This window comes from Telmatherina bonti (assembly GCF_933228915.1).
Source record: "Telmatherina bonti genome assembly, chromosome: 11".
In the NCBI taxonomy this organism is placed as follows: domain Eukaryota; kingdom Metazoa; phylum Chordata; class Actinopteri; order Atheriniformes; family Telmatherinidae; genus Telmatherina; species Telmatherina bonti.
In genome coordinates, this window is record NC_136629.1 from 10,849,281 (window position 1) to 10,875,648 (window position 26,368).

Genomic DNA, 26,368 nt, shown 5'->3' on the forward strand with positions numbered 1-26,368 from the left:
CTCTCTGAAATGCTCCTTTCATACCCGTCATGTTCCTGATTAGTTGTCCAATTTTCCTCCAGTTGTTTCTGATTTGCACCAGTAAAAAAAAAAAAAAGGCTGGCTTCTGATTTACAATCAGCAGATATTTTCCATGATATGGTAAAAGGTCCCAGTTCATTGTTGCTGTTTTATTAGGAATAAAACATGGCTTGATAAGATTTAAAAATCACTGCAATCTGATTTTATTTACATTTTACACAAAGTCAGAACTTTTTTGGACCTGGTGCTGTTTTTACACAATATTTAGTGTTAAATTTCTTTAAAATGACAGAAACACTCAGCTGGTTTGTTTACTGCACATCAGCAACTGTTCGCAGATGTGCCCCTAAACCATCCAGCATATTAAATCCAAGCTCACTGCGAGTTCACGGTTCATGGCGTTCGAAAAGCACATTGCGCATCTAACAGTTTGTTTCTTCCATGTGGACTCGTGTTCCTTCACAATGCGGTTCACAAAAATGAGCCGAGTACTGAACAAACCTAAAACTGCTGCAAACAGAGCGGTTTAGAGGACGAACGCCATCGGCCGAGTCACCGAGCAGCGATCAGACGACCAAAGGATGGATGGGACATGTTGTCAAGAAGCTATTCTACTATATTGCTTAAAATCCCCTCACGCCTCCACAGCAGATAGTTAATTAAAGCCTCTAACAGAGAAATACAACATTTGTCACCTGTGAAACGGACAGGACTGGAAAACAGCATCCAATCGTTTTAATCGATCAGTTCTAAGCGATTCGATAGTGATATGTCCGTCCAATATGTCCCTCTTAACCCCCTTGTCCGTGCACTAACTGGACTCTCAGAGGCTTGTAAAGGCGATGAGGCAAAGTCAGAGCTTTGCTAGCTGCATGAGCTTGCATACGTCATCAAAATATAAAAAAAAAGGTAAAACCCTTGGAAACAAGTGTTAGGAGGCGTGGCTTGGGACTCCCCTACCCCGCCTCTAACCGGCAGACGGCTGATGTCATGCTGTTAGGGTTGTAACAGGGAGGACGAGGCACCACGTTCAGCAGATAACGGTTTATAGTTTGTTTCCCCTCCTAAAAACCTGAAATAGACAAAAACTGAGAAGCAAAAATGGACATTTTACAGAAATCTCAGCGCGGTGCTTTTCATCATCCACCATTAACTTCTATACACAAATATTTGGCACCATGTTAAACAGGATTAAGACTGGAAAAAAATAAATAAAAACTGACAGTATTATGTTGCGCTGCACTCAGGAAGTTAAAACAAACGCAGGAATATGAGGACTGTGGTGCACCGCTGAACCATGTGTGCAGAAAAAGGTTTAAGCTGCAAAATCATCTGCATTTTATTGACCAAAGACAGAAGGGACAGAACTATATACACCCATATTTACTCCTCACATCCCCAGCCTACAGCTGAAATGTTAAAATAAAAAAGCACAGAGGGAATAAACAGCCTGTTAAAAACCTCCTGGTGGGGGGGCTGGACTGTTTCTCCCACAAGCGTCCATGAAAAGGTCCACAGTCCCAACTGGTCCAGTCACACTCCAGTATAAAGTGACAGGAAGTAGATGTACAAAAGGAAAATGGGATAAATGAGGAGGGGCTTCTTTGTTTTGAATTCATCTCCCACGAGTAGCGATGCAGCGCTGTACGCAGCCCAGAACACGCCACACAGCTGCAGAGGGAGAAAGGCCAGACGTCAACACACACATTTATCCCCAGCAGAACACAACACGGATAATAACACACATCAAACAGTCACACACACACACACACGTTTACACACAGATCAGTCTCCGCTGCTCATTTTACACAAATACTTTGATGGTTTATTGATGTGCTGATGAGAGACGATCACTGACAGCTCACAAGATGCTTCTAAACTCAGATTTCTGCGCTTGCTGATTACATCTGTAAAAGTCATGCAAACACGCTTTTTTATTGGGAATTTGGTCTTTACTACAAAAATCTATTCATGTTTGTGTTTACTATGTTTCATTCCTCAAAAAACTGACAGATTTAATTATATTTATTCTTTCTACATTTTTTTGTTTTAACTGTATTCATTTGATTCTAACCTTTAATGAATAATTTGTTTATTCTTAAAATTTGTCAATTTAATTATATTATAAATGTATCTATTTATTTTTTTCTTTACAGATTTAACAAGTATTTATTCTTTATTCTTTGGAAAAAATATTTTATTTTTTAATTTGCAAAATGTATTATTTTTTTTCTTCATTAATTTTTCAATTTTAATTATTATTTAGCTAAATTTATTCATTTATTTTTTGTCAATTGACACAAAAGCAGTTACGCTTTTTTTACTTTTTCGATTTTATTCTTTAATAAAAAAAAAAGTATTAATTTATCATTTTTAAAGTGTTAATCATTACTTTTTTTTAAAGTATCTATTAATAATTCTTTATCATTTTCAATGAGTTAATTTTTTTTTAACTTTTTGTAAATGTATTTATTCTTTATTTCCTTTTAAAAACATTTATTCCTAATAATTCAGAAAATGTAGACTTAGACTTAGACTTATTATGTATTGATTAATTCTCCACTACTTTGGAATATTTGCTCATTTATAATACTTTTAAAATATATTCATCTTTTTACTCTATACTTAAACTTAAAAATGAATAAAAAAATATATATATTTTTTCTAACTTTTATTTCCTGTGTATTTATTCTTCCGGAGAGCTCGTCGGCTCGCTGTGGTTGTTTTGAAGAGTTTTATAAACAAAGTTGAACTGTACAAGCGTGTAACTCAGACTACAGAAAAACAAAAACTCATAAGTTCAATTTTCATCATTTGTTCTGACAAATCTCCCAAATAATGTTTGCAATCATGGAGGAGAAAAGCAAAACGTCACCAGTCAGTTTGATGATGAGATTTTCTCCTGCGTGAATAAATGACCTCAGTCTTTAAACAATAATTCTAGTTTGGACTGGAAGGATGTGGCGCAGATGGGAGGATGTTACTGAAAGTGTCGAAGCAGCAAGTAAACCCACATTTAATATGAATTTTTCAGTCCAAGCGGTTCATCTGGTTTGAAGCGTTTCTCAGACGCAACAAGGTGAGAATTTACGAGACTTTACTAAAGTCCATCTGCGCTGTTTGTGTTTAGTAGCATCTTAAAAAATAATGTGACATTAAGCATGATGAAAGCATGGAGCATGTGCAGAGCAGAGACACCTCCTGAGCCAAGTGGAGTTCATGCTTGAAGAAGTTATAAAACCTTTTATGCATTTGTCTCCATTTAAATAAATCTGTTAATATCTATGATAAAGTCTGGTTCGGCTCAGACTCCTAATATTTGTGGTGTGTGTGTGTGTGTGTGTGTGTCATGTAAACATGCTGACTATCCCGATATTTTGATGATATGAATAATCAAATGTTATCTCTAATGAAACTGACAAACATGGCAGTTTATGATCACTCCAGAGAGATGAAGAAATAAACCAGAATAAATAAATAATGAAACTAAAGCGTGACAGGAGGTCCAGAGCTTTGATCATCTCCTTCCACTCTTTAACTCATTATTGATCCATTAAAAAGCAAACAAACAAGCGGCTCTCGTGTCCTCCGATGTTTGCTCACTTTGATTAGCGTAGACACCACCTCGAACCCTCCGATCACCAGGAGCAGCGGGGCGATGACGATGAGAGGGAGGAGGGAATATCCGATCACCCCGAGAACCTGGCCGTAAGAAACCTGCGAAGAACAGCAGCAGGACTCTTTTCATGCTGAACAATAAGAAGTCAGAGACAACCCGGAGTGTCCTGGTCGGCGGTCTGGCCGCTACCAGTCAGCAACGCTTACCTCACCACCGAGAACACGAGCCAGCAGGAAGATGGTTAGAGAGCCAAATATCCAGATGGTGATGATCCAAGACACCACCTGCACGTGCAGAGCACAGTTTCACATCAGAACAGTCTGGAAGGAGAGCGATGAGTCTCCAGCTTTGCTTCGGCTCCACACACCAGAAATAATCATCTGATAACGGCTAAACAAAGGCTGATAAAACTGAGTTTGAAGGAAGAACCAGACGCAGGGGTTAGGAAAGAGCCAACAGACAGTGTGTGTCGCTGTACGCTGCTCACCCTGAACTGTCCGTAGATTGAGATCATGGAAAAGAGGAGCACCACAGCCAGAGGGCCCCAGAAGTCCGGGTTGTCTCGGACGACCTGCCGGTTGTAACCCAGCGACGGCATGGGCATCAGGACACACCGAATCTTGTAATAGATGTCCTTCAGGTCAATGTCCAGCTCCTCCCTGCTCACACAGAGGACAGCACACGGTTAGGATGGAGCCCCCCCCAGCGAGGAGCAGCAGCTCCTCCTCACTTCACACACAGCTAGACACATCTGGGAAGCAAAACGGGTGAAGCTCTGAACTCACAGAAGAGGTTTGGTCTCTTCGCTGTCATCCTCCTCCACCTCTAGCAGCCAGCCGTAGCCTCGCTGCCTCAGGAAGGTGGTGGCGTACGGGTCTCTGCCGCCGTCACTGCCCATGTTCAGTTTGACATCTGGGGTGCTGATGGTGCCGCTGAGCTCTGCGGAGAACACAGACGTCTTATCAGGGTGGGCTTTCATCACACACACAAATAAACAGCAGCCGGAAGCAGAAAGAGCACATGGATCTGGTGAGTTTGCACTGCCCTGTTGCCATTCACTGGACGAGTGCTTGTAAAGCCTCGTTTTTTACAAAGGTTAGAAAGGTGTTTGTTTTTCAGAGCAACTTTAGAGTTCGGCCTCGTTTTGTTGCATTTATTTGACCCAACCTGACGTCTCTTCTTCCTCCACTGGTTTTAGGAGATCTTTCCTCTTTTAATGCTGGGAATAAACAGATTGTGCATCTATCCAGCTACATAAAAAGGTATAAATCAGAGACGCGTCAAGTAATACTTTTACGTTAAATGTATACCTATTACTTTTGGAACCAAACTTAATGGAAATTAGGGGCGGGAAAATCGAATAGAAAAATCAAACATTGGGATTTTTTTGCTTTACAATTTTAAAATTGATTTTTTTTTTTAAAAATCCAATTTTTTCCCAAATAAATAAAAATAATCCATTATAAAATTTTTTGTCATTTTTATTGTTTTTATTGATCGTTTAACGTGTCTTTTGGGCATTTTAGCAGCAGAATGAAGGTTTGGCTGTTGTGTTGTTTTTTCCTAATTGAAATGAAGGAAAATGGTGAGTAAAAAATAAGTTTCATACATTTATTTTATTTTAATCTACAAAATTCAGCAATATTGAAAGAATCGAATCACAATTTAAATTGAATCGGGACAAAAACATATTGTCACAGCCCTAATGGACATACTGGGCTGTTGTCAGTTTAACCAGCATCCATTAATTATTTTCATTTTTCTACATACAGGGAGAAACAAAGAGAAAGACATTTAAATAAGTTAAAGCTAAAAATGGTTCTTAAAGACAGGACATAAAATGCATTTTGCATGAAAGAGCCAGAGTGTGTATTTTTTTTTTTTTTTTTTTTCTAAATCAAAGCTAACTAAATAAAATGACTGTTGTATCCAGGTTAAAGCATGCTGGAAGCTGCAGCTGTGTCTGTCCTGGTATTAAATCTTATATTTGGTCATTATATTCAGTTTACATGGGTCATTCAGGTGGAGCTGCAGGAGGGGATCATCAGGCTCACATGTGATGATAAAACTCTCCATTATACTTCATTAAAATAATGATCCGAGTCTGTACTCTGTCAGAGATTGAGGAAAATCAATTATTCTTAAATAGAAGTTGTTATGACACACTGGTACTATGAAAGATCTGCGGGTTTTCTGCTGTTTTCCTGCTATGTCTTTTCCAGCCACGTATCAGCACCTAGCCTAGCTTAGCCTAGCCTAGCCTAGCCTAGCTAAACGCTACCTTCCTCGTTCAGTGATGAAAAGATGCTAACTGGGCTTCAACAGAGAAGCTCTGTTAATGTTCCATTTCTGATCATTTCATGCATGTCACGTAGGTGAAACAAACCTTAATCAACCCGCCAAACAATAAACATGCATGTGGCTTCTGCTTTGAAGGCCTGCTAGCTGCTAGCGTTAGCATACCTTCCGCTTCCGAGGAGGAGACGAAGGTAAAGTCTCCGTTTGTGGGAGAAAACTGCATCGTTGCCGTTTTCCGATCACTCGTCTCTTGTCCAGAGGAATGACATTTATATAGACGGCCAGTAAAAGGTACTGCGACACGTTAATGAGGCTGTCATTGACCTCCAGCTCCTCTGGGAAGTTTAATTATCGCATTTTTGTTTTGGTTCCGTCATCACTGCGGCGGAGACCAGAGCGGAAGTAGAGACGAGACACGTCTTCTGATGCCTTCACGTCCTGTCATAATGCTGGGACACGCGGATACGCTGTGTGGAAATCCTCCTGCCAGTTGCCTAATGCAGCGGTCTTTAACATTTTTCCTGTTCAGTTTGATTACCTCAATGGGAATGACAATGAGAGACAACAGTAGGATAATCTAGATGTTGTTACTGTGCAGCAGCTCTGTGCGCTTGTGGAGAAGTATACAGGCTCAAAACTGATTTTTTTTTTTTTTTTTAAAACTTGGCTTTTAATTAATATTTACTATATTAGTCTGGACATTTAATTTATTTATTTGTACCCAATTCTTTTAAGGGATTTTTTTTATAATCTGCTTTTATAATCTTTATTGTATTGATTTTACTTGAAATATTTCTTGTTTTATTATCACTACTATATTATTTGATTTTATTTCATTTTTCTTTTAATGTATTCTATCAATTTTAGGATATTTTCCGGTGTTTCCTCAGAGGGAGCCCTCTGCACCGGGTTCCATAAATGTGATGGCTGCAGGGGCGCCTTTCATGACTTTGGTCTGTAGTGGTGCCCCTGGTACTGTGGTCTGGTCGACTCCTGCTGCAGATGGCTCCTGTGATGGTGTTCCTTACCAGGCTCATCTGTGCTCAGCAATAAATAACTAGGTAGCTGTATGTGTAATGTTTAAGAGTAGTGTTGGAAATTGATGTTGTTTGGATGTGTGTATGAATGTATGTGTTTGAATGTGAGAAGGGAGGGGCTGAATTTGATTTATAAATCAAACTTTATAAATAAAGTTTGATTTGATTTGATAAAAAAGTTCCGGATTGACACGTGTACGTGGGAATCTTCTGGGCCAACATGCACAAATACTCAGATCTTTGGGTGATATTCAGCAAGCCATGCAATCCCAGCTGAATGAGATAACCAAAAAAATGATAACTGTGCTTAACCAGTTTTCTCAGATTTCTGCCTCTACAGCAACAACTTCAGCGTCCGTCTCTGGACAACCTCCAATTCACATCATTCATTCATTTTCCAAACCGCTTAATCCAATCTAGGGTCGTGGGGAAGCTGGAGCCTATCCCAGCTGTCTTTTGGGTGAAGGCAGGGTACACCCTGGACAGCTCGCCAGTCCATCGAAGGGCGATATAGAGACAAACAACCACTCACGCTCACCACAGTCCTAGGGAGGAGTTTAGAGTAACCAATTAACCTAACATGCATGTCTTTGGATGGTGGGAGGAAGCCAGAGAACCCATGCATACACGAATAGAACATGCAAACTCCACACAGAAAGGCCACTGACCAAACCTTGCTCCAGCAGAGGATTGAACCAGCGACCTTATTGCTGTGAGACCACCAGGCCACTGTGCAGCCCCAAGATTCACATCCCGGATCCTAGACCATTCTCTGGGGATTTAGGTAAATGTAGGGGATTCCTCTTACAGTGTTCACTTGTGTTTGACCAAAAACCATACACGTACAGATCCAAGATATCGTATGTCATAGGATTATTGAATTCCTGGGCTTTAACCTGGACTGAGGCATATCTAGGTAGTGCACCTCTCAGTAATCTAACCTATAGGGAATTCTCTGAGGAAATGAGAGGTTTTTGACAACCCTGTGCGGGGTCGAGAGGCGGCTAAGAGAGTCATGTCCTTACGTCAGGGAGCCTTGAGTGTGGATGAGTTCTTGGTTGAGTTCCAAACTCTGGCAGCAAACTCCAAATTCTGAGGCTTTAGTGGACCACTTTTTGAGCTGTTTGTCTGAGACCCTGAAGGATGAGTTGGCCACTCGAGACCTCCTTGGGACCCTGGACAAGTTAATCTCTCTGACCATCAAGATCGATGATCGTCTCCGTGAGAGGCGGAAGGAGCGAAGAGGAGCCCACTTGTCATCACCTCTGGGACCATTCCAAACTCCAGGTCCTTTACCCTCTAAGAATTCCCCATCTGCTGTTGCCAACACTGACAAGACGCTTCGACCTTGTATTGATTTTCAGGGTTTGAATAAAATCACTGTCCAAAATAAATACCCTCTGCCTATAATTGATTACACCTTTGATGCCCTCTCTGGTTCTACCATCTTCAGCAAACTTGATCTTCGGAATTCTTACCATCTGGTTCAAGTCAAAGAAGGGTATGAGTGGAAAACGGCTTTTAACATTCCCCTGGGTCACTTTGAATATCTTGCGATGCCCTTTGGACTCACCAATGCTCCTGCAGTTTTTCCAAGCCTTGGTAAATGACGTTTTCCGAGATTTTCTTAACCGGTTTGTCTTTGTGTACCTAGATGATATCCTCATACTCTTGAAGGATCTGTCAGAACACATTTCCCATATCCGGCTAGTCCTTCAGAGACTACTGGAGAATAAACTCTATGTAAAGGCAAAGAAGTGCGAATTCCATTCAAGTTCCATCGGCTTTTTGGGATACATTTTCAGGAGTGGGCAGATAAGGACTGACCCATAGAAGATAAGAGCAGTCCTGGATTGGCCAAGGCCCGATTCTGTTAAGCAGTTGCAACGCTTCATTGGATTTGCTAACTTCTATCATAGATTTATTCTGAACTTTAGTCAAGTTGTGTCACCCCTGACTAAACTCACTTCACCCAAGTCTCCTTTTCAGTGGACTGTGGATGCAGAAAGGGCCTTCCAGGAACTCAAGATCTGGTTCGCCTCCGCTCCTGTGCTCCAACAACCAGATCCTTCACATCAATTTGTGGTGGAGGTAGATGATTCGGACAATGGTGTTGGAGCCATCCTGTCTCAGAGATCACCAAGGTCAGGTCAGCTTCATCCATGTGCCTTCTTCTCTCAACGCCTCTCTGGCCAGATGGTCCCTGTTTTTTGGACGTTTTAACTTCTGTATCACCTTTAGGCCAGGTACTAAGAATACCAAACCGGATGCCCTGTCCCGGCACTTTAGCCCTGATGACACTTCTGATGACCCTGACTCTGTTCTGCCTGCTTAATGTGGGGTGGCTGCTGTGACCTGGGAGGTGGAGGAAGCTGTCAGAGACGCCCTTCAAAACAACCTGGATCCAGGTACCGGCCCACCAAATCTATTGTATGTACCCGATAATGTCCGCGCCTGGGTAATCCAGTGGGGACACGCCTCTTGAATTGCCTGTCACCCTGGTGCACCACGGACCATGTCACTCATCCAGAGACACTTTTGGTGTAAGAGAATATGTGGCTGCCTGTCCGATCTGTGCTTGAAGTAAAACATCTAATCAGGCCCCAGCCGGACTTCTTCATCCACTCCCTGTGTCTGGAAGGCCTTGGTCCCACATTGCATTGGACTTTGTCACCAGCCTGCCCCCTTCCCAAAGTAACACAACAATCCTTACCATTGTCAACCGATTCTCTAAGGCAGCTCATTTTGTCGCTATTCCTAAGTTGCCCACTGCTTTAGAGGTGGCTGAACTTATTTCTCAGCATGTTTTCCGTCTCCATGGAATCCCCACAGACATTGTCTTGGACCGTGGTCCTCAATTTGTGTCACAAGTATGGAAGGCTTTCTGCAATGCTTTGGGTGCATCTGTCAGTCTCAGTTCTGGTTACCACCCACAGAACAATGGCCAGGCTGAGCGGGTGAATCAGGAATTGGAGTCAGCCTTGCGATGCATTGCAGCTGAGAATCTCTCTACCTGGAGCAACCATCTATGCTGGATAGAATATGCTCATAACTCTCACGTTTCTTCAGGCACAGGTCTCTCTCCATTCGAGGCTTCTCTGGGATATTCACCGCCGCTCTTCCCCATTCACAAAAATGAAATTGCTGTCCCCTCCATGCCTAATCATTCAAGGCGATGCCACAGAGTCTGGAGATCCGCTAAGGCAGCACTTGTTTGAACGACTGAAAGAAACAAGCACATTGCAGATCGGCGCAGGACCACAGCTCCCACGTTCACTCCAGGTCAGAAAGTTTGGTTATCGCCTAAGAACATTCCATTACGGACTGAATCTCTGAAACTGTCTCCCAGGTTTCTCAGGCCCTTTGAGGTTCTGGAGGTCATCAATCCCATGGTGGTGAAGCTGCAGTTACCATCTTCTATGAAGGTCTATCCATCATTTCACGTCTCCCAGCTGAAGCCGGTTTCCCTCAGTCCCTTAGTTAGCACTTGTTCTGAAAATGCTACCTTCTTTAATAATAAAAAAAAAAAATCTTCTCCAGCAACACAGAGATCAGAGAAGAGACACGTTTATAAATGACTGAAGCTGCTTATAAATGACACATTTCATGACAGAGTCCATGGATCACCAGTTCAAGTTTGAAGTTTATTTATTTATTTATTTATATAGCACATTTCTACAGCAGCTGCCCAAAGTGCTGAACACTAAAACAATAAACAACAACATGCTGCAAATTAAAATTGAACACTGCACATTAAAAAAAAAAATCTGGACAAAAAACAAAAACAAAAATCTAAAATAAAAGTAAAAAAATTAAAATACACGAGAAAAAGCTCAGGTATGACCAAATGCCAGCACAAAGAAGTGGGTGACTTCAGTATGATCCACTCAATAGAGCCCTGCAAGGACTGCAATCTTGTTCAATGTTTCCCTGCTCCAACGCACATGAAATAAATGGATCCAGTAGCCTTTGTAGTTCTGCACAGTAGCTCAGCCATGTTGAAGCAGGGAAACATTAAAAACCTGCAGCCCTTGTAGGACTGAATTGAGTAGCCTTGCTCTACACCAGGGGTGCACAAAGTCAGTCCTCAAGGGCCGCTGTCCTGCAGATTTTCCATGTTTCCCTGTTCCAACAGGCCACTGTTAAAACCTCCCCCCGAGCTGAGGATCGAACCCGTGACCTTGTTGCTGTGAGACTGCAGTGCTAACCACAAACCACTGCTGCTCAGTACCGATGAAGGGACCAGATTTAAGCTTCACGGAACCAGTAAAGACTGGATTTGCTCTGGACACAGAAGAAAAACACAACTCTGGCAGTTTCCTGAAGATATGACCGACTTCATCCTGGAAACGGTTCAGAAACACAGACTGAGACTCTGCAAACATGTCCTTCCAGGTCGGGTAGAGGTGTGGAGGACGCTTCAGTTACTTAGCAACGTATCTAATACAGCCGCTAGGGATCAAGAAATCATACTTGACTGCAGTTTGTAGACTTAGATAGATCTAGAGAAGCTAGATAATGGAAGACTTTAGAGACCCCATGTGATGGCTTAAGTCCCACGTTGTTTCCTTACCTGCAAGATGAAAGGTGTGGCAGAGGGCTGAGGAGTCTTATAAGGCTCATAAGGCTCTACCATGTGCTGCTGGGTCACGTTGAGCTTAGTTAGGTCTCTGAGCTTTGTTTAGTTATTGTTAGTCATTTTGTTGTCACCTCTCTGTGTAATTTGGTTAAGCTGAAGTGCTATATAAGTTACCCTTATGTGTCTTTGTGGGGGGGTCAGTTTTCTTTAGTTGAGTTGAACTGTTTAAGCGACACTGACTGTTATTATGTTTCGTTAACCCCTTTTTAAAGATCGGTTAGTTTACTAATTTCTTTGGACTTTTGCATTTATTTTGTAACAAAAAAAGCCCAGGTTTTTTTAAAATTACATCTGTGTCCTCATGGCTTTACCGTTTGGTCCCACAATGGAGGTTTTTACATCCCAGATCAGCAAGAATGGACGGTGCAGGAATAAAACAGGAGATGACAGACTGTTTACATACTTCACAAGAGTTTTGTAGTGAGAAAAAACAACTATATGTGTTTGATGGACAGAAAGTGGTGGGAAGTGATAGAGCTGACAGGAACAGAACTGCACATGTGGGTAAATCCATCCAGCCACATATTTTATCAGAGAAGCTAAAACCAGGTTTTAATGTTGTTGTCTCTGGCTGGATTCTAGATGTTTGAACTGATGAGACCCTGTGGGTAAATGTTAATGCTACCATCTCAAAACAGCTGCACTGATTCTCCCCAGGGATGCTGTCTGGAAAAAAGTCCTAAAATTAGCTGATGACTGTTGTTGTGAGTTTTCTTAAAGGGCTTGAACAGCACCATGGACCTGCATTGGATGACTTTAGCAGTCTTTTCTTCAGCTGAATGTAAGCAAAATTAAAGACATGATCACTAGTTTTAGGAAGTCCACTCCATGTGCTGCTTTGACTGGAACAAAAAGTGCTGACATTGAATAGGTGGACTCCCACACAACTGGAGCTTATGATTGACAAATGTGTCAGTTTTACCTGTAAAATCATTCAACAGAGACTTTGGGTCTTGAGAAGGAGAACTTTAAATGTTTCTGCAACAGCAATGAGACTTTTTTTTTTTTTTTTTTTTACAGATGTTTTACTGAATCTGTTTTATGTTTTGGATTTTTTCAAGGTTTGGAAACAGTAGCAGATAGAAACAGACTGAGTAATCTGGTTAAAAGTATATCGGAAGGTTTCTGGGAAAAATTAGGAGACCCAGAGAAAAACTTCAGCTATAATCATCCTATAAAGCTGGAATTCACTTCGCTAGCTTCTGATGAGTGGACGAAGATGCCTGTTGTCAGGATGGATAGACTTTATGCTATTGAAACGTTGAATGGCAGGTAGCTTATTAAATTAGTCATTGAAGGTTTATATATATAATTTTTTTTTTCATTAAATGTATAGTAACTTTTTCCTCATTCTTCATATTTATCATTTCTGTGTCTATAAGTCTATCTATTTGTATAATCATGTGTGTGTTTTTTTGTCATCTTTATTCTTTAATATCCACTGCCCCCACCCTCCATATTCCCATATGCTGGTTTAATTTACTGACTTTGATCACTGAAATGCACTTTAAATATCTTTATGGACTTTTTTTGAGATCTCATTTAATTTAATTTTAGTACCCAAATTAAGTTTTTATGACCATGTTAGAGGATCTGGGTGGAAGTGATTAAATAATGTGTTTGGGAACAATAAAAACCTTCCTTTTTTTTTTTTTTTTTTTTTTTTTTTTTTACATATCTCTTACATAGTGCAAGGAATATTATTGTCTCCATGTCTGGCAAAAATAATCGGTTATATAACATCATATTACAGTTATTATCATTACAGCTCGTCATAATATATATAAATCACTGTCTGACTGACACAGCGGCTCAAAAATAAACCAGTAAAATAAAATAATATAAAAATCAGTCAAGTGAGTAAGAACTAATGATTTACTAAAAGTATGAAGTTGTGTAAATAAATGTGAAAAGCTGACGATGATGACGTGAAGCACCTTTAGCGCCACCAATCGGTCTGGAGGACAGAGTGACGTTACTTCCGTTAACCCATAGACATAACTTATACAGAGACATCGCGCCGCCATCTTGGATAGGTCTCCCGTGCGCCTCGAATGCATTTATTCGTAAGGTGTAGGTCCAACCACATAAATAACTTCACCAATTTTTCCCAGATTTTTCTCACAGTTTGGTTTGTTACAAATGGCAGATATATTGTTATGATACAGATGTATTGATACTAAATTAAATCGGTTCTTCCTTTTTACATTTCCAACAAGTCCTGGAAATTTCATGAAAATCCTTCCATGACTCTTTATCTTGAACACTTAAATTATCTTGAACACAAACAGACAAACAAATAAAGCCCGTAAAAACATAACCTCCTTGGCGGAGCTAATTATGTTACCATGTAAAACTTTTTGTGAAGCATCAATATCATATTTTTCCATAAACACCTCATAGGAGTAACATTTATAATTTGCATTTAGTAAATTATTAACTGTGTTAACGTTATTTATAAACCAGTTATATAGAAAAGTGTTTTGTGTGTAATATATACGTGTTGTTCCACAGAAAACAGTTTTGTGGGGAAACTACGTTGACTATGCAGCAAGACTCCAAAGCAGACAACCGTCCAATATGGCGGCTACGTGGGTTCACGCTCTTCTCAATGAGGCGTCTCTGTATATATGATGTCTATGTGCCTTAACCACGCCCCCACGCCCATTTGACCAATAATAGCAGCTCTTACTGAAACACCTATTTTGCCGCTAAAACCAAACTCCTTTCCTTTCTACACTCTCGGGTTTTTCTCATGAGTGGAAACCTGCAAGGAAAAGTTCAATTTGAATACGAAGCACGTGTTTAATTTCAAACTGTGCTGTTTTTGCATGTTTCCCCGTGAGGACCAGCTGTACATGGATGTCGGTTGTCGCCAGAGAGAGTGACGAATCTGTCAACTTACCTTTTCTGCAGACATAAAGGCTAACAAGGTAACTCTTATTAAGTCTTTTAGTTATTAAAATGCATTAAATAAACATATAAAACATGTATAACCGTTTTTATTCAGCCGTTCTCAACGTTTACGTCCCTGCCAAGAGGTTTTTATCCAAAACGTTAAAAGAAATATTAATAGCGTATTTTCAAAGCTATATTAAACATGTAATATTTGGTGATACGTTTTATAAATAACTTTTTGGGGTAAAATCGGAGAAGAAATGATTGCCATATACCTTTCCTTTGTACTGAAGTCTTTAAACACAAGTTAAAAGTTTAATTTAGTGTTGGTTTGTCCTCCATAAAGACAATAAAGTTACAACTTAATCTCCTTCAAAAATGTGACTTTTCTTTATGTCTGGCAATTTTTTACACATAAGTTTCTGTTTTATTAATATAAGTTACTGAAATAAACTTAAACATCCGGATTTAACATGTAAAAATTACCTGTCAAAAGTTTACCATACCATATTCATTTGTAAAGCACTTTAAAAACAACATACAGCTGACCAAAGTACTGTACAGAAACAGCAAGTGAAAAAAATCAACTTAAGAAAATAAAATAACAATAAAATGGTAAAGTAAGAGATACATGAAAAAGAACAGATAAAAATAAAATGCAAGGACACAGATGAAAAGTTTGGTTTAAGTCTCCAGTAAATCTAATGGGAACGATTTAAAGCAGGAAATATTTAGGTATATTTTACACACACACACACACACACACACACACACACACACACACACACACACACATATATATATATATATATATATATATATATATATATATATATATATATATATATATATATATATATATATATATATATAGTACTTGCCATGACTGCATATGTTCATATTGCGATGATGATCTTTGTTTTTTCCTTTTGTGACTGTCTAAAATCCCATCAGTGTTTACATGGTTTCACAGACATGCATGCACATTAAAGATGCACAATATTAGAAATGGGAAAATCTAATCGAAAAATCGAATATTGGATTTTTTTTCTTCACAATTTTAAAATAGATTTTTTTGGTTAAAAATAAATTTTTTCCCCGAATAAATAAAATTAATCCACTATAAATTTTGTTGTCATTTTTATTGTTTTATTGATCTTTTTACTTGTCTTTTCGGGCATTATAGCAGCAGAATGATGGTCTGGCTACTGTGTTATTTTCTCCTCATTGAAATGTAGAAAAATGACAAGTTTAATACATTTTTTTCTTTGTTTTTAATCCATAAAAATCAGCAGTATCGGACAATATGTGAGAGTCACAATTTAAATCGAATTGGCACCCAAAAAACTGAATCAAATCAAATCGGGACATAAGCATATATCGTCACAGTCCTACACAATATGTGGTTTGAGCATCGTCTCTCCAAGGTGTGTGTGTGTGTGTGTGTTGCAGTCACACTGCCTATCCTGCGATGCATAATTTTAGTATTTCCAACACGATGGCAGGGATGCAGCATAACTTGGTGATATTCAAGTCATCTGTTGACAATTTCTTGTATTTTTTTTTCATACCGCATTTGCAGGGTTAGGTAAAAAAGTCACAATTTTAGATTATTCCAATAAAATGCAACCTTCATTGCACAGAAATCACCATTTAGGAGCATCTAGGATTAAGGACGATGTGTGTCACCCAGTCTAGTTCTGACAGCTGCTGTAGTTTCTGCTTAGGGAACCATCTGCAGTCTTAAGGCCAGACGCCACCGAGTCCCACCTTTCCCACACACCTCCCAGCGGCACCAAACTGATCCTGAGATGTATATATAAAAGGAATAAGAGATAATTCCCTCTCATATCTGATTATTTTTCAGGTTCGTAAAGCCGAGCGGTTGAAAATGGGAATATCTGGACTGCTGCAGTTCATCAAAGATGCAGCGGAGCCCGTCAACGTGAGGAAATACAAAGGCCAGACGGTGGCTGTGGACACCTACTGCTGGCTGCATAAAGGAGCTTTTTCCTGTGCCGAGAAGCTCGCTAAAGGGGAACCAACAGACCAGTAAGCAGCTCCGTTTGTTGCTGTACTGTTGCGTTTTCTGAGACTCTAACCTTGGCTGTGCGATGTCTTCTAGGTATGTGTGGTACTGCATGAAGTTTGTGGACATGCTTCTGAACTTCAGCGTCAAACCCATTCTGGTGTTTGATGGACGCAATCTGCCCTCCAAACAGGAGGTGGAGAAGGCTCGCAGAGAGTGAGTGTTTAGATAAACAACGTTCACGCCCCAGGCTTCAGCTGCAGAATAGTTTTCCAAAGCAAACACAGAAATAACATCAATACCTGCGGTATTTTCTTTTATTTAAAGCGTTAAAAGTTGGACTGAAAGCTAAGAAAAGGTGGGAATGCAGCGATCTGCAGGACGTTTCCACTGAAACCTGCACGCTGACATTTGTTAATGGACAGACTCATTTAGAGTGACTTCATTTTGGAGGTGTAAAGGTGCATTCTGTGAATTTTTGTGTTTTCTTTTTGCTATCTGGGTTCGTAGACTTACCCTGAAAGACTGGAACAAGCATTTCTTTCTGCATGCATTTATGTGACATGTCATAAATCAAAATGAAATGTAAGAAGCTGCTCAGACGGAAGCAGACCGGCGCTGCAGACTCTTCACTGTCCCCCTGAGGATCAACGACGTCGCCAAACACAAGGCTGTGCAGACGTTCAGACAGTGCCTTGTTGATCTGCGTTCCACCACAGTTACAGACGTGTAGACATCACATCCAAAGACAGTTGTGTTGTTCTGAACACACCTTTGCGTTTGCGGACGACACCACCCTCATCGGGCTCATCTCTGACGGTGATGAGTCTGTCTACAGGAGGGAGGTAGACCGGCTGGTGTCCTGGTGCAGCAGCAACAACCTGGAGCTCAACGCTCAGAAGACAGTGGAGATGATCGTGGACTTCAGGAAAGTCACAGCTCCCTCTCCCCCCCTCGTCCTGACAGACTCCCCCATCACCACTGTGGACTCCATCCGCTTCCTCGGCACCACCATCACACAGGACCTGAAGTGGGGGCCGTCCATCAGCTCCCTGATCAAAAAGGCCCAGCAGAGGATGTACTTTCTTCGGCAGCTGAAGAAAGCCAAGCTGCCGGCCCAGATGATGGTGCAGTTCTACACGGCCATCATTGAGTCCATCCTCACCTCCTCCATCACCGTGTGGTACGCTGGAGCCACGGTCAGGGACTGCGGCGCATTGTGCGCTCTGCTGAGAAGCCTTCCATCTCTCCAGGACCTGTACGTCTCCAGGACTCGGGGGCGTGCAGGTCGGATAGCAGCTGACCCTTCTCACCCTGGACACAGACTTTTTGAACCACTCCCCTCGGGCAGGAGGCTACGGTCCATCCGGACCAGAACCTCACGCCACAAGAACAGTTTCTTTCCCTCTGCCGTTGGACTCATGAACACTTTATAAAACATTGGACTCATCACATGGTCACTTTACACCTGTCACTTTATTTCTCATACTAGTATCATCTTTCTACTTGCACTTTTTTTTTTTTTTTTTTTTACTTGATATACTTATTTCCTTTGCATGCCCTTTTATTTTATATTACATTTTTAAAGTATTTTTTATCATAACTAATATTCTTTCTTTTATACTATTACTTTATTAATGTTATATGTTGCACATTAGCATCGAAGCAAGTTCCTAGTTTGTGAATTTTGTAACTCACTGACAATGGCAATAAAATTGATTCTGATTCTGATTCTGACCTGTCTGTTCTCTAAGTTGCATTTTGTCCTCGTCTGGACTTTTCAGACGCAGAGAAGCGAACCTTCAAAAGGGCCGCCAGCTGCTGCGTGAAGGCAAGCTGTCGGAGGCCAGAGACTGTTTTACCCGCTGTGTCAACATCACGCCGGCCATGGCTCATAACCTTATTAAGGTAGGGACGTCTCTCATCCTGCTGCATGGAAATAATTTAGATTTTGTTTGATTTGAACTCCATTTTATTTTTGTTGGAAGTGAAAACAAAGTTTTAAATTGATCTGAATCATTTTTTAATGCTTTTTCCACATTTAATGGTTAGTTTCAGTGATTTATTGACTTATTTTAAATTTGTCATTTTTTTATCTCTTTATTTTAATCCTATTTCGAATCATTTTACTATTAGATTTAATTTTTTTTTTTTAATTTAACTTTTTTTCTTTTACTTATAATTGAATTCAGTTAAAATTTGAATTTGATCTTTGAAAAGCTAAAATAGTTTTATTGTCTTTATTTGAATTGATGTTTTAATTTAATTGTATTTATTCAAAACATTAAAACATGCTTTTGTGTTTTATTTATTAAATAAATCCAAATGAAATAGTTTTATTTTATTACAATCTAACTTTGTTTTATTTTACTTTGTTTTTTTCTGTTTTGTCAGACATTTAATTAAAATTTAATTAGAATCTTTTTGAGCGTATTTTAATTTTTCACTTAATTTCAGTTTTGTTTTTATATAGATTTTTTTGAAAATGTATTTAATTTTATATTTGTCATTTAATTTAGCTCTTAATGCATTTATTTTATTTTATTTTATTCCTTCATTAAACGTCTTTCAGTTGGATTTACATGCAGCTGTGTTGGCAGAAAATGGTATGAAATTGTGTGTGTGTGTGTGTGTGTCTGTGTGCGTGCGTGCGTGTGTGTGTTCACTAGGCGGCCAGGTCCAGGGGGGTGGACTGTGTGGTTGCTCCTTATGAAGCCGATGCTCAGTTGGCCTTCCTCACCAGATGTGGTCTGGCTCAGGCGGTCATCACGGAGGACTCTGACCTGCTGGCGTATGGCTGTAAAACGGTATCTAGTGGAAAGGACTGAAGTCCAGACAAACGTTCAGAACATTTAGAGATGTGTCTGAATCTTTTCTTTGATGCAGTTTATATCAAACAAAACTTAAATAAAACCACGGTGCAGCGGAAGTGTCCCGTTAACCTCCAGACAAACTTTTCTCTCAACACTTTGAAGGTTATTCTTAAGATGGACAAGCAGGGCAACGGCCTGGAGATAGACCAGGCCAACCTGGGCCGCTGCCGCTCCCTGGGGAACGTTTTCACCCAGGACAAGTTCCGCTACATGTGCATCCTCGCTGGCTGCGATTACCTGGCCTCCCTTCATGGCATCGGCCTCGGAAAGGCCTGCAAGCTGCTCCGGCTCGCCAAAGACCCCGACATCCTCAAGGTGAGGCGAAGAAGGCTGCTTCTAGAAACACACGCGGCTCATCCGGTCCATGTCCGTCGCAACGCCTCTCCTCTCCTCTTCAGGTGATCAGAAAGATGGGCCAGTACCTGAAAATGAACCTGGTCGTCCCTGAGCAGTACCTTGAGGGGTTTGTCAAAGCCAACAACACCTTCCTGTATCAGCTGGTGTTTGACCCCATCCGGAGGAAGACCGTACCCCTCAACCCGTACCCGGATCACGTGGATCCGGCCTCTCTCGGCTACGCTGGGATGTATCCTCCACCCTGAAACACAGCCGACGTACTCCCACTATCTGGGTCTCCTGCCGTATTCTGTCCTTAATGATGATGAAATCAGAAATCTGGGAGATGACAGAAGTCTGGAGATGGCCCTGGGGAACCTGGACATCCATACCTTGGAGAGGATAGATGACTTCAATCCAGACCAACAAAAGGTATCGCATTACAGACACTTCCAGGTGGCTTTAAAATGAACAAGCTGTATTTCTGAACATCTGTGTGAATGTCGTTTCAGCTGTGTAAACCCCGCAGTCAAAGCTGGAACAACGAGCCGGCCGTCTCCGGAACCAGCATCTGGACCAGGGGCTTTAAACCAGCTGCTGCGCCTCCACCTCCTGCTGCGCCTCCACACCGGCCTCCCTCCACCAGAGGGAAGGAGAGAGTCGTCGGCCTGGGCGGCCTCAGGCTTCCCTGCAGAGAGCTGCAGGCGAAGAGGCCGAGAGAAGGTGAGGCTCGGCGGCGAGCAGCGTGTGGCTCAGGTCAGGTCTCAGCCGTGTTCATCGCTGACCAGATGGATTGCAGGTTTTCCTGACACTTTGATCCACTTGCTAGTGATCGCTCTGATCTCATCCTGCAAGAAAATACAAAAGTTTTACTGGTTGGAACCTTTTAGCTGTCAGAGTTTAAAAAAAAAAAGAAAAAAAAAATCAAGTTTGATCTGAGGAATTCAGCAGCTTTTAGCCTGGAAGTGGTTGACATGCAGGTCTGCAGTGAACGAGGAAAATGTTGGATATAAAGCTGAGTTTAGCATGATGATGATGATGGGACTAAATATACAAAACAACTCAACAATAAAAGTGGTCGGACATGTAATCTGTTCTGTATCATCATCAGATCAGCATCAAACTCCATTTTCCTCATAAACTTTGATTAGAGAGAAAAATAAAGAAAAAGCATTTCCATCCACACGGCTGGCTTAAAACGAGGCCAGAATAAAGTCCTGATGAAGCTTAAAGGCTCTGCCAGATACTTCACTTTTTAACTACATTTTGAATTATTAGACCAGTTTTTTATTTATTTATTTTTAATATAATCTGATTTAACTTGCCATATTTTATTAGTTTTTTTTTTTTTTTAAAGTAAATTTTAGTTGCTAATAGTTTTTGAACTTTTGTGGTTAAAAGCTGAAATAAAATAAGATGCATTTAATAAATATAAAAACAGTTTATAGCAGTTCATATAAAATACATACATTTGTAATAAATGGATTCATAAATAAGAGTTGAAATAAAAGTGAACAAATGAGTTAAATGTATGTATAACACATAAATGAACTGAAAAGAGGCCAGTTGTGGGTTGTTGTAAAATTATCGTTCCAGTTGGGAAAGAGATTAAATAAAAATCAATTTTAAGATGCTAATATTGACCCAGACAAACTGTCTATGAGCCAGCGTGGATGTAACATTAAAGTAAAAAAAAAAAAAATAAAAAAATATATATATATTTTTATTTATTTAATTTTTTACTCTTTATCTCTCTCTTTCACTTTCTCTCTGAGGTGTTTTCTCTTCTTTCTCTTTCTGTCTCTCTTCTGTCCTCTCCGGTCCGGTCCGGTCCAGCACTGCGATGCAACGATAACACAGAATAAATAGAGAAACAAAATAAATATTCAGAAAGTTAAGGGGATCATTATATCTATAAGGAAGTTTGCTCAGCAGAACAGCATCCAGACCATCTTTCTGCTTGCATAAATGCTGGACCACACACACGCACACACACATGCACACAAAACGAATGTTTTTGTGATGGACGGTAGGAATGTGCACGTCCCACTGAGACATCATGTGCTGATGGAAAGTCCACGCCGGCTCTCGTGCATGTGTTGTCTGCAGACTCCTGTGTGTCTGATGAGGAGGTGCTGCAGCAGTACTCCGGGTCCAGCCAGAAGCGATCCAGATCAGAACAGGCCCCAGACGGGCCTCCGTCCGGCAGCCAGCTACGCAAACGCAACTGCTTTGCCACGTTGCTGCAGAGGAGGAACCAGGAGGCAGAGGAGGACGGCCAGGCCACCTGCAGCAGGTAACTACGTTCCAGGTAGCTACGTCCACACGGCGCAGCAGACTGTGGCTCCAGACTGCAGGACCAGTGACTGCGTCACACTGTCCCAGTCCTCAAACCAGATGAAGAGAAGTTCCGCTGCCTTAACAGAAACATGAGTTGTCTGTGTCCTGATGGATTGGCTGCCAGAGACGTGGCTCATCGCTGCGACTCTTTATGAAGTCGTCGTAACGTTGGAGATCTGGGAGGACTTCAGAAAGTCTGACTGCTCAGCAGGATGGAACGGGCTTTACAACCATCAGTATTTCTACTAACGCTGGGTTTCTAAATCCTCGTCCTCAGGCGCCGCCGCCCTCCATGTTTTAGACACCATCCTCCTCCGAAGACCCGAGTCAGATTGTTGAAACTTCCTCATCAAGTTGTTTACAGCCTGTTAATCAGTCTTTATTTCATTCAGCTGTGTTCAGGTACAGGGTAGGGGGACCGGGACTGAAACACTGTGATGGAAGCCGTGTGTGTGTGTGTCTCATCATGAGCTGACTGGACATCCAGTCTGCATGAGGACCAACGTATCATCCTTTCTACAGAGACTTTAAAACTCAGGTTTTAGTTTTAGGGTTGGACCTAACTTGTCATGGTCTTTGCATCCGGTTTGCAGCTGTGACAAACATTTTCACACACTCTCCAGTAGGGGTGTGACGACATGCTAATGTCACGATTCGATTAGATTCCGATTTTTTTGGGTGCCGATTTGATTTAAATTCTTCCATATTGTTGGTTTTTGTAGATTAAAAACAAAATAAATGCATAAAACTTTTTTTTTTTTTTTTGCAATGAGGAAAAAAACATCACAATAATAAAAACAATTTTTTATTGATTATTTTTATTTATTTGAATTTTTTTTTTGAACAAAAAAAAATGGGTTTTAAAATTATGTGGCAAAAAAAATCCCGATTTTCCATTTTTCGATAAGATTTTCCCGCCCCTCCCGTTTACGCCGTTCAGAGGATGAAAACCAGAAATTCTTGGAAAAACTCTACTTGTAAATATTTATTCATTCAGTAAAACTATTTGTTCCTTTATGTTTATTAATAACGGTGTTATAAATGTTTAGGAGTTCTTACCGGCTGGAGGTCGGGACTTCCGTCGCCGCTCACCTCCTGCAGTGTGAAGATGCTGTAACTCCGCTGCTGCTGTTGCGTTGCGTTGTGACTGATTGTGTCTTTTTCTGTTCGTCTTTCGGCCTTTGTGTTGCCGTGACGCTTCAGGGTCATCGTTAGGACGACACATTAGGGCTGAACATCGCTGATCCAGAAGAGTTGTCGTGTTTTAACACAACTCCAGTAGAAGTAAAACATTTAGATGAAGCGCAGCAGGAAATCAGAATAATGGCAGTAAAACAATAAAAACTATCACAACTAGCTGGCTAACATACAAACCAAAGCAGCCTACACACACACACCCATTGGCAGTGATTCTAACTTCTGCTGTGTTGTTTAACTATTGGTGTGAGCATTAAGCTGGTTTACCGGTGAACTTTAAAGCTTTTCCAGGTTTGCTTCTACAAACCAGGATGAGACGTCTTGACATCCGTTCTGGTAACTTCCTCCTGCTTCCAGTCGTTGTGCTAAGATACGTCCTTTCCTTCTCACACACACACACAAAAAGTCACCGTTAGCTCAGATCATTAAAAAAAAAAAACACTTTACACAGTTTTAAAGGAGATTTCCAAACATCCAGAAATATTTTCTTTATTGCTGAAATCCAGAAAGTTTAAACAAGAGACAGAAATTCATAAAGAAAATGAATATATATTTATTTAAAATATATTTCATGAAAGAAAGAAAATAATGGGACAGAATTATTTGTGATGTAATTTATTTCCCACATTTATTTTTATATTTATTGTTTTATGTATATTTTTCAGATATATTTGTTTCAATATATTTCCATATCTTTTTTTTATATTTCCAAACTTTTTATTAACATTTTTACATTTCCACATTTATTTATATTTTTCTTACTATTTTATGTGTTTTAATGACAGGTATACAGATGTGGTGATTTCTGGTCCAGACAGTAAAAGTCCAGTCTGACAGCTGTTCCAACCAGTCATCAGACCAGCTGGATTTAGTTTATTTACCAGGTAAACGAGCCTGTTGGTGAAAACACCTGTTCTAAATGTACAGGTAGATCCAGAAACATGGCAGGACTTTTACTTTCTGGACCAGGAGTCGCCGCCTCTGCCTCTATATGTTCCATTTCCTCCTTCTTCCTCACATCCACAGTTTAATCATTTAAATGGTTTATTGAGTTTCCGTCGGAGGGGTCTTCATGTTCTTCATGTTCCTCGCTACAGCTGATGAGCATCGAGGGGTTAAACTCTAAATCATCACATTATTCAATAGATGTTGACTTAATAGAGAGGTCTCCAACTCGGTCCGCGATCCTGCAGGTTTCCCATGTAACTCTGCTAATTCTAACAGCCTCTCAGGTTCTGCAGCAACAATCAAGAGTTAGAATTCAGAAACTTTTAATGTCATTGAACCAGTCGGCACAAAAAAATTAATTACAACTAGTACAACCAGTCCGAGACTTGGACATACATCATACGTCATATGTCACATAGACAGGATCAGGCAGACTGAGGCGCAGCCGGCAAAACGGCACGACCGCGAAAGAGACGCAGAATGAGGAAAAGATGACATGAGGAAGGATGGGTGGGTGTTGGATAAAAAGAAGTATCTCTACACTTCACCTAAAAGGAGAAGGATAAAGATGCAACAAAAAAACACACCTCTAAACGTAAGCACAAATTCAGACATATATCATATCATACCATCATATAATTATGATTATATATTCTTTTATAAATACTTTATAGAATACATTCATATAAATCATGATAAATTCTAAATATATCTAATAAACAAGAAAAGCATTACTGCACATGTCTGTGGAGGTAAAATACTGTATTTAAAAAAAAAAAAGTTTTTTATTAAGCTGATTCCAAACCAGCTGTGTTGGAGGAGGGAAACACGGAAAACCTGCTGGACTGCCGAGCGAGTCGGAGACCTCTGGTTTCATGTCACAACCAAGCGGCAACCTCCGGCGGTTAAAAGTGAAGCCTATGCAGAAGTGCACAAAGCTGCAGTTCCCCCTTCGTCCACTAGGGGCTGCAAAACAGAGCAGCTCTCCATAGACTCCCATGTTAAAAAGGCCAACTTCACAGCAGAAATAAACATGTTTACAGCAGAAATAAACATGTTTACAGCAGGAATAAACATGTTTACAGCCTGGTACAAAAATCCATTTTTGGTTTAACAGGTCAGGTTTACCTTCATGACAACTGTGGGGGGAGTGAATTTTTTTTTTCTAACTCGCCCGTTTTAAAGTAATTTAATGTCAAAGTTCTGCATATTTAGGGGCGTGTCCTTTTGATTGACAGGTACATGTCTCTGGCTTCAAGTAAGAAGAACGTAGAACAACCGCGGTTTTTAGCTGGTTAACAACGTGACTTAGCTTTAGCCCGCTTACCTCCGTTAGCTGGTTAGCTCCTGTTATCTCCAGGTTAGCTCGGTTAGCTTTTAGCTACAGAAAGCTGGGAATTCGCTCGATGTCAATCATCCACCATGACGCTCACAGCCCCCCTCTCAGCTCCACCTCTTTGCCCATATTTGTATTTTCCGGGCGAGACGACGCGCATGACGCTGCCAAGATGGTGACGGTAGGAACCGCCTACCGAGCTTCAATTCAGCTCTTCAGAAACCTATGGGAGACGTCATGGAGGCTCCGCCCATCTCTATATATAGAGTCTGTGGTCACAGCGCAGCAGAGACGACTGAACCCAACAGTCTTCCTCATCAGATTCTCCGACATCTCCAGCGTCGCTCAGGAAGTCTTTGTGAACCTCGATGTGGTTTTGTGTCATTTCCAGGTTCTTCAGCAGTTCCAGTTCAGCTTCTAGTCCGAGAACGAAGCCGTCCAGCCCGGCAGCAGACCCCCCCGAGGATAAAACCGCTCCCAGCTCCCAGACCCAGACCCAGACCCAGACCTGGGATAGCGATGGCCCCGACGCCCCATCGGTGGAGACCCCCACCTCATCATCCTCACCTGACGACACACCTCCTGCTTCAGCCAGTCAGGGTCTCCGGCTCTTCCGGTGGTCCGGCTGCTCCTCCTCAACAGAATCCGGAGCTCCCGCCCCCCCCGCCGGCCTGGCCGCCCTGCAGCAGTTTCACTACAGGAAGGAGAGTTCTTCCTCCTCTCAGAAAACTGCGGGACTGTTTGGAAACTCGTCTTCCTCACCTTCCTCACGCTCAGACAGAAAGGACGAGCTCCCC

The 26,368-nt window shown here is 41.0% G+C and overlaps 2 protein-coding genes across 2 annotated transcripts in view; one reads left to right on the plus strand and one right to left on the minus strand.

Moving 5' to 3' along the window:
• Window positions 1-271: 271 nt before the first annotated feature.
• yipf4 (Yip1 domain family, member 4) lies at window positions 272-6,322 on the minus strand. Its single transcript, XM_079249314.1, has 6 exons — window positions 6,104-6,322; window positions 4,426-4,579; window positions 4,128-4,299; window positions 3,847-3,924; window positions 3,625-3,738; window positions 272-1,692 (listed from the first exon to the last, which is right to left on the minus strand). The coding sequence occupies exons 1-6, from the start codon at window positions 6,159-6,161 to the stop codon at window positions 1,555-1,557; spliced, it is 714 nt and encodes a 237-aa protein (XP_079105440.1). The 5' UTR covers window positions 6,162-6,322; the 3' UTR covers window positions 272-1,554.
• Window positions 6,323-16,403: 10,081 nt separating this feature from the next.
• exo1 (exonuclease 1) overlaps window positions 16,404-26,368 on the plus strand; it is a gene marked incomplete at both ends in the record, with an annotated part of 11,979 nt that continues 2,014 nt past the window's right edge. The window contains 10 exons of the mRNA XM_079248699.1: window positions 16,404-16,564; window positions 16,638-16,757; window positions 18,326-18,449; window positions 19,211-19,348; window positions 19,517-19,729; window positions 19,813-20,000; window positions 20,086-20,182; window positions 20,263-20,473; window positions 21,860-22,046; window positions 25,963-26,368. The exon at window positions 25,963-26,368 is cut by the window's right edge and continues 114 nt beyond it. Coding sequence (XP_079104825.1) covers window positions 16,404-16,564; window positions 16,638-16,757; window positions 18,326-18,449; window positions 19,211-19,348; window positions 19,517-19,729; window positions 19,813-20,000; window positions 20,086-20,182; window positions 20,263-20,473; window positions 21,860-22,046; window positions 25,963-26,368 — 1,845 coding nt within the window. The remainder of the gene's footprint in view (window positions 16,565-16,637; window positions 16,758-18,325; window positions 18,450-19,210; window positions 19,349-19,516; window positions 19,730-19,812; window positions 20,001-20,085; window positions 20,183-20,262; window positions 20,474-21,859; window positions 22,047-25,962) is intronic.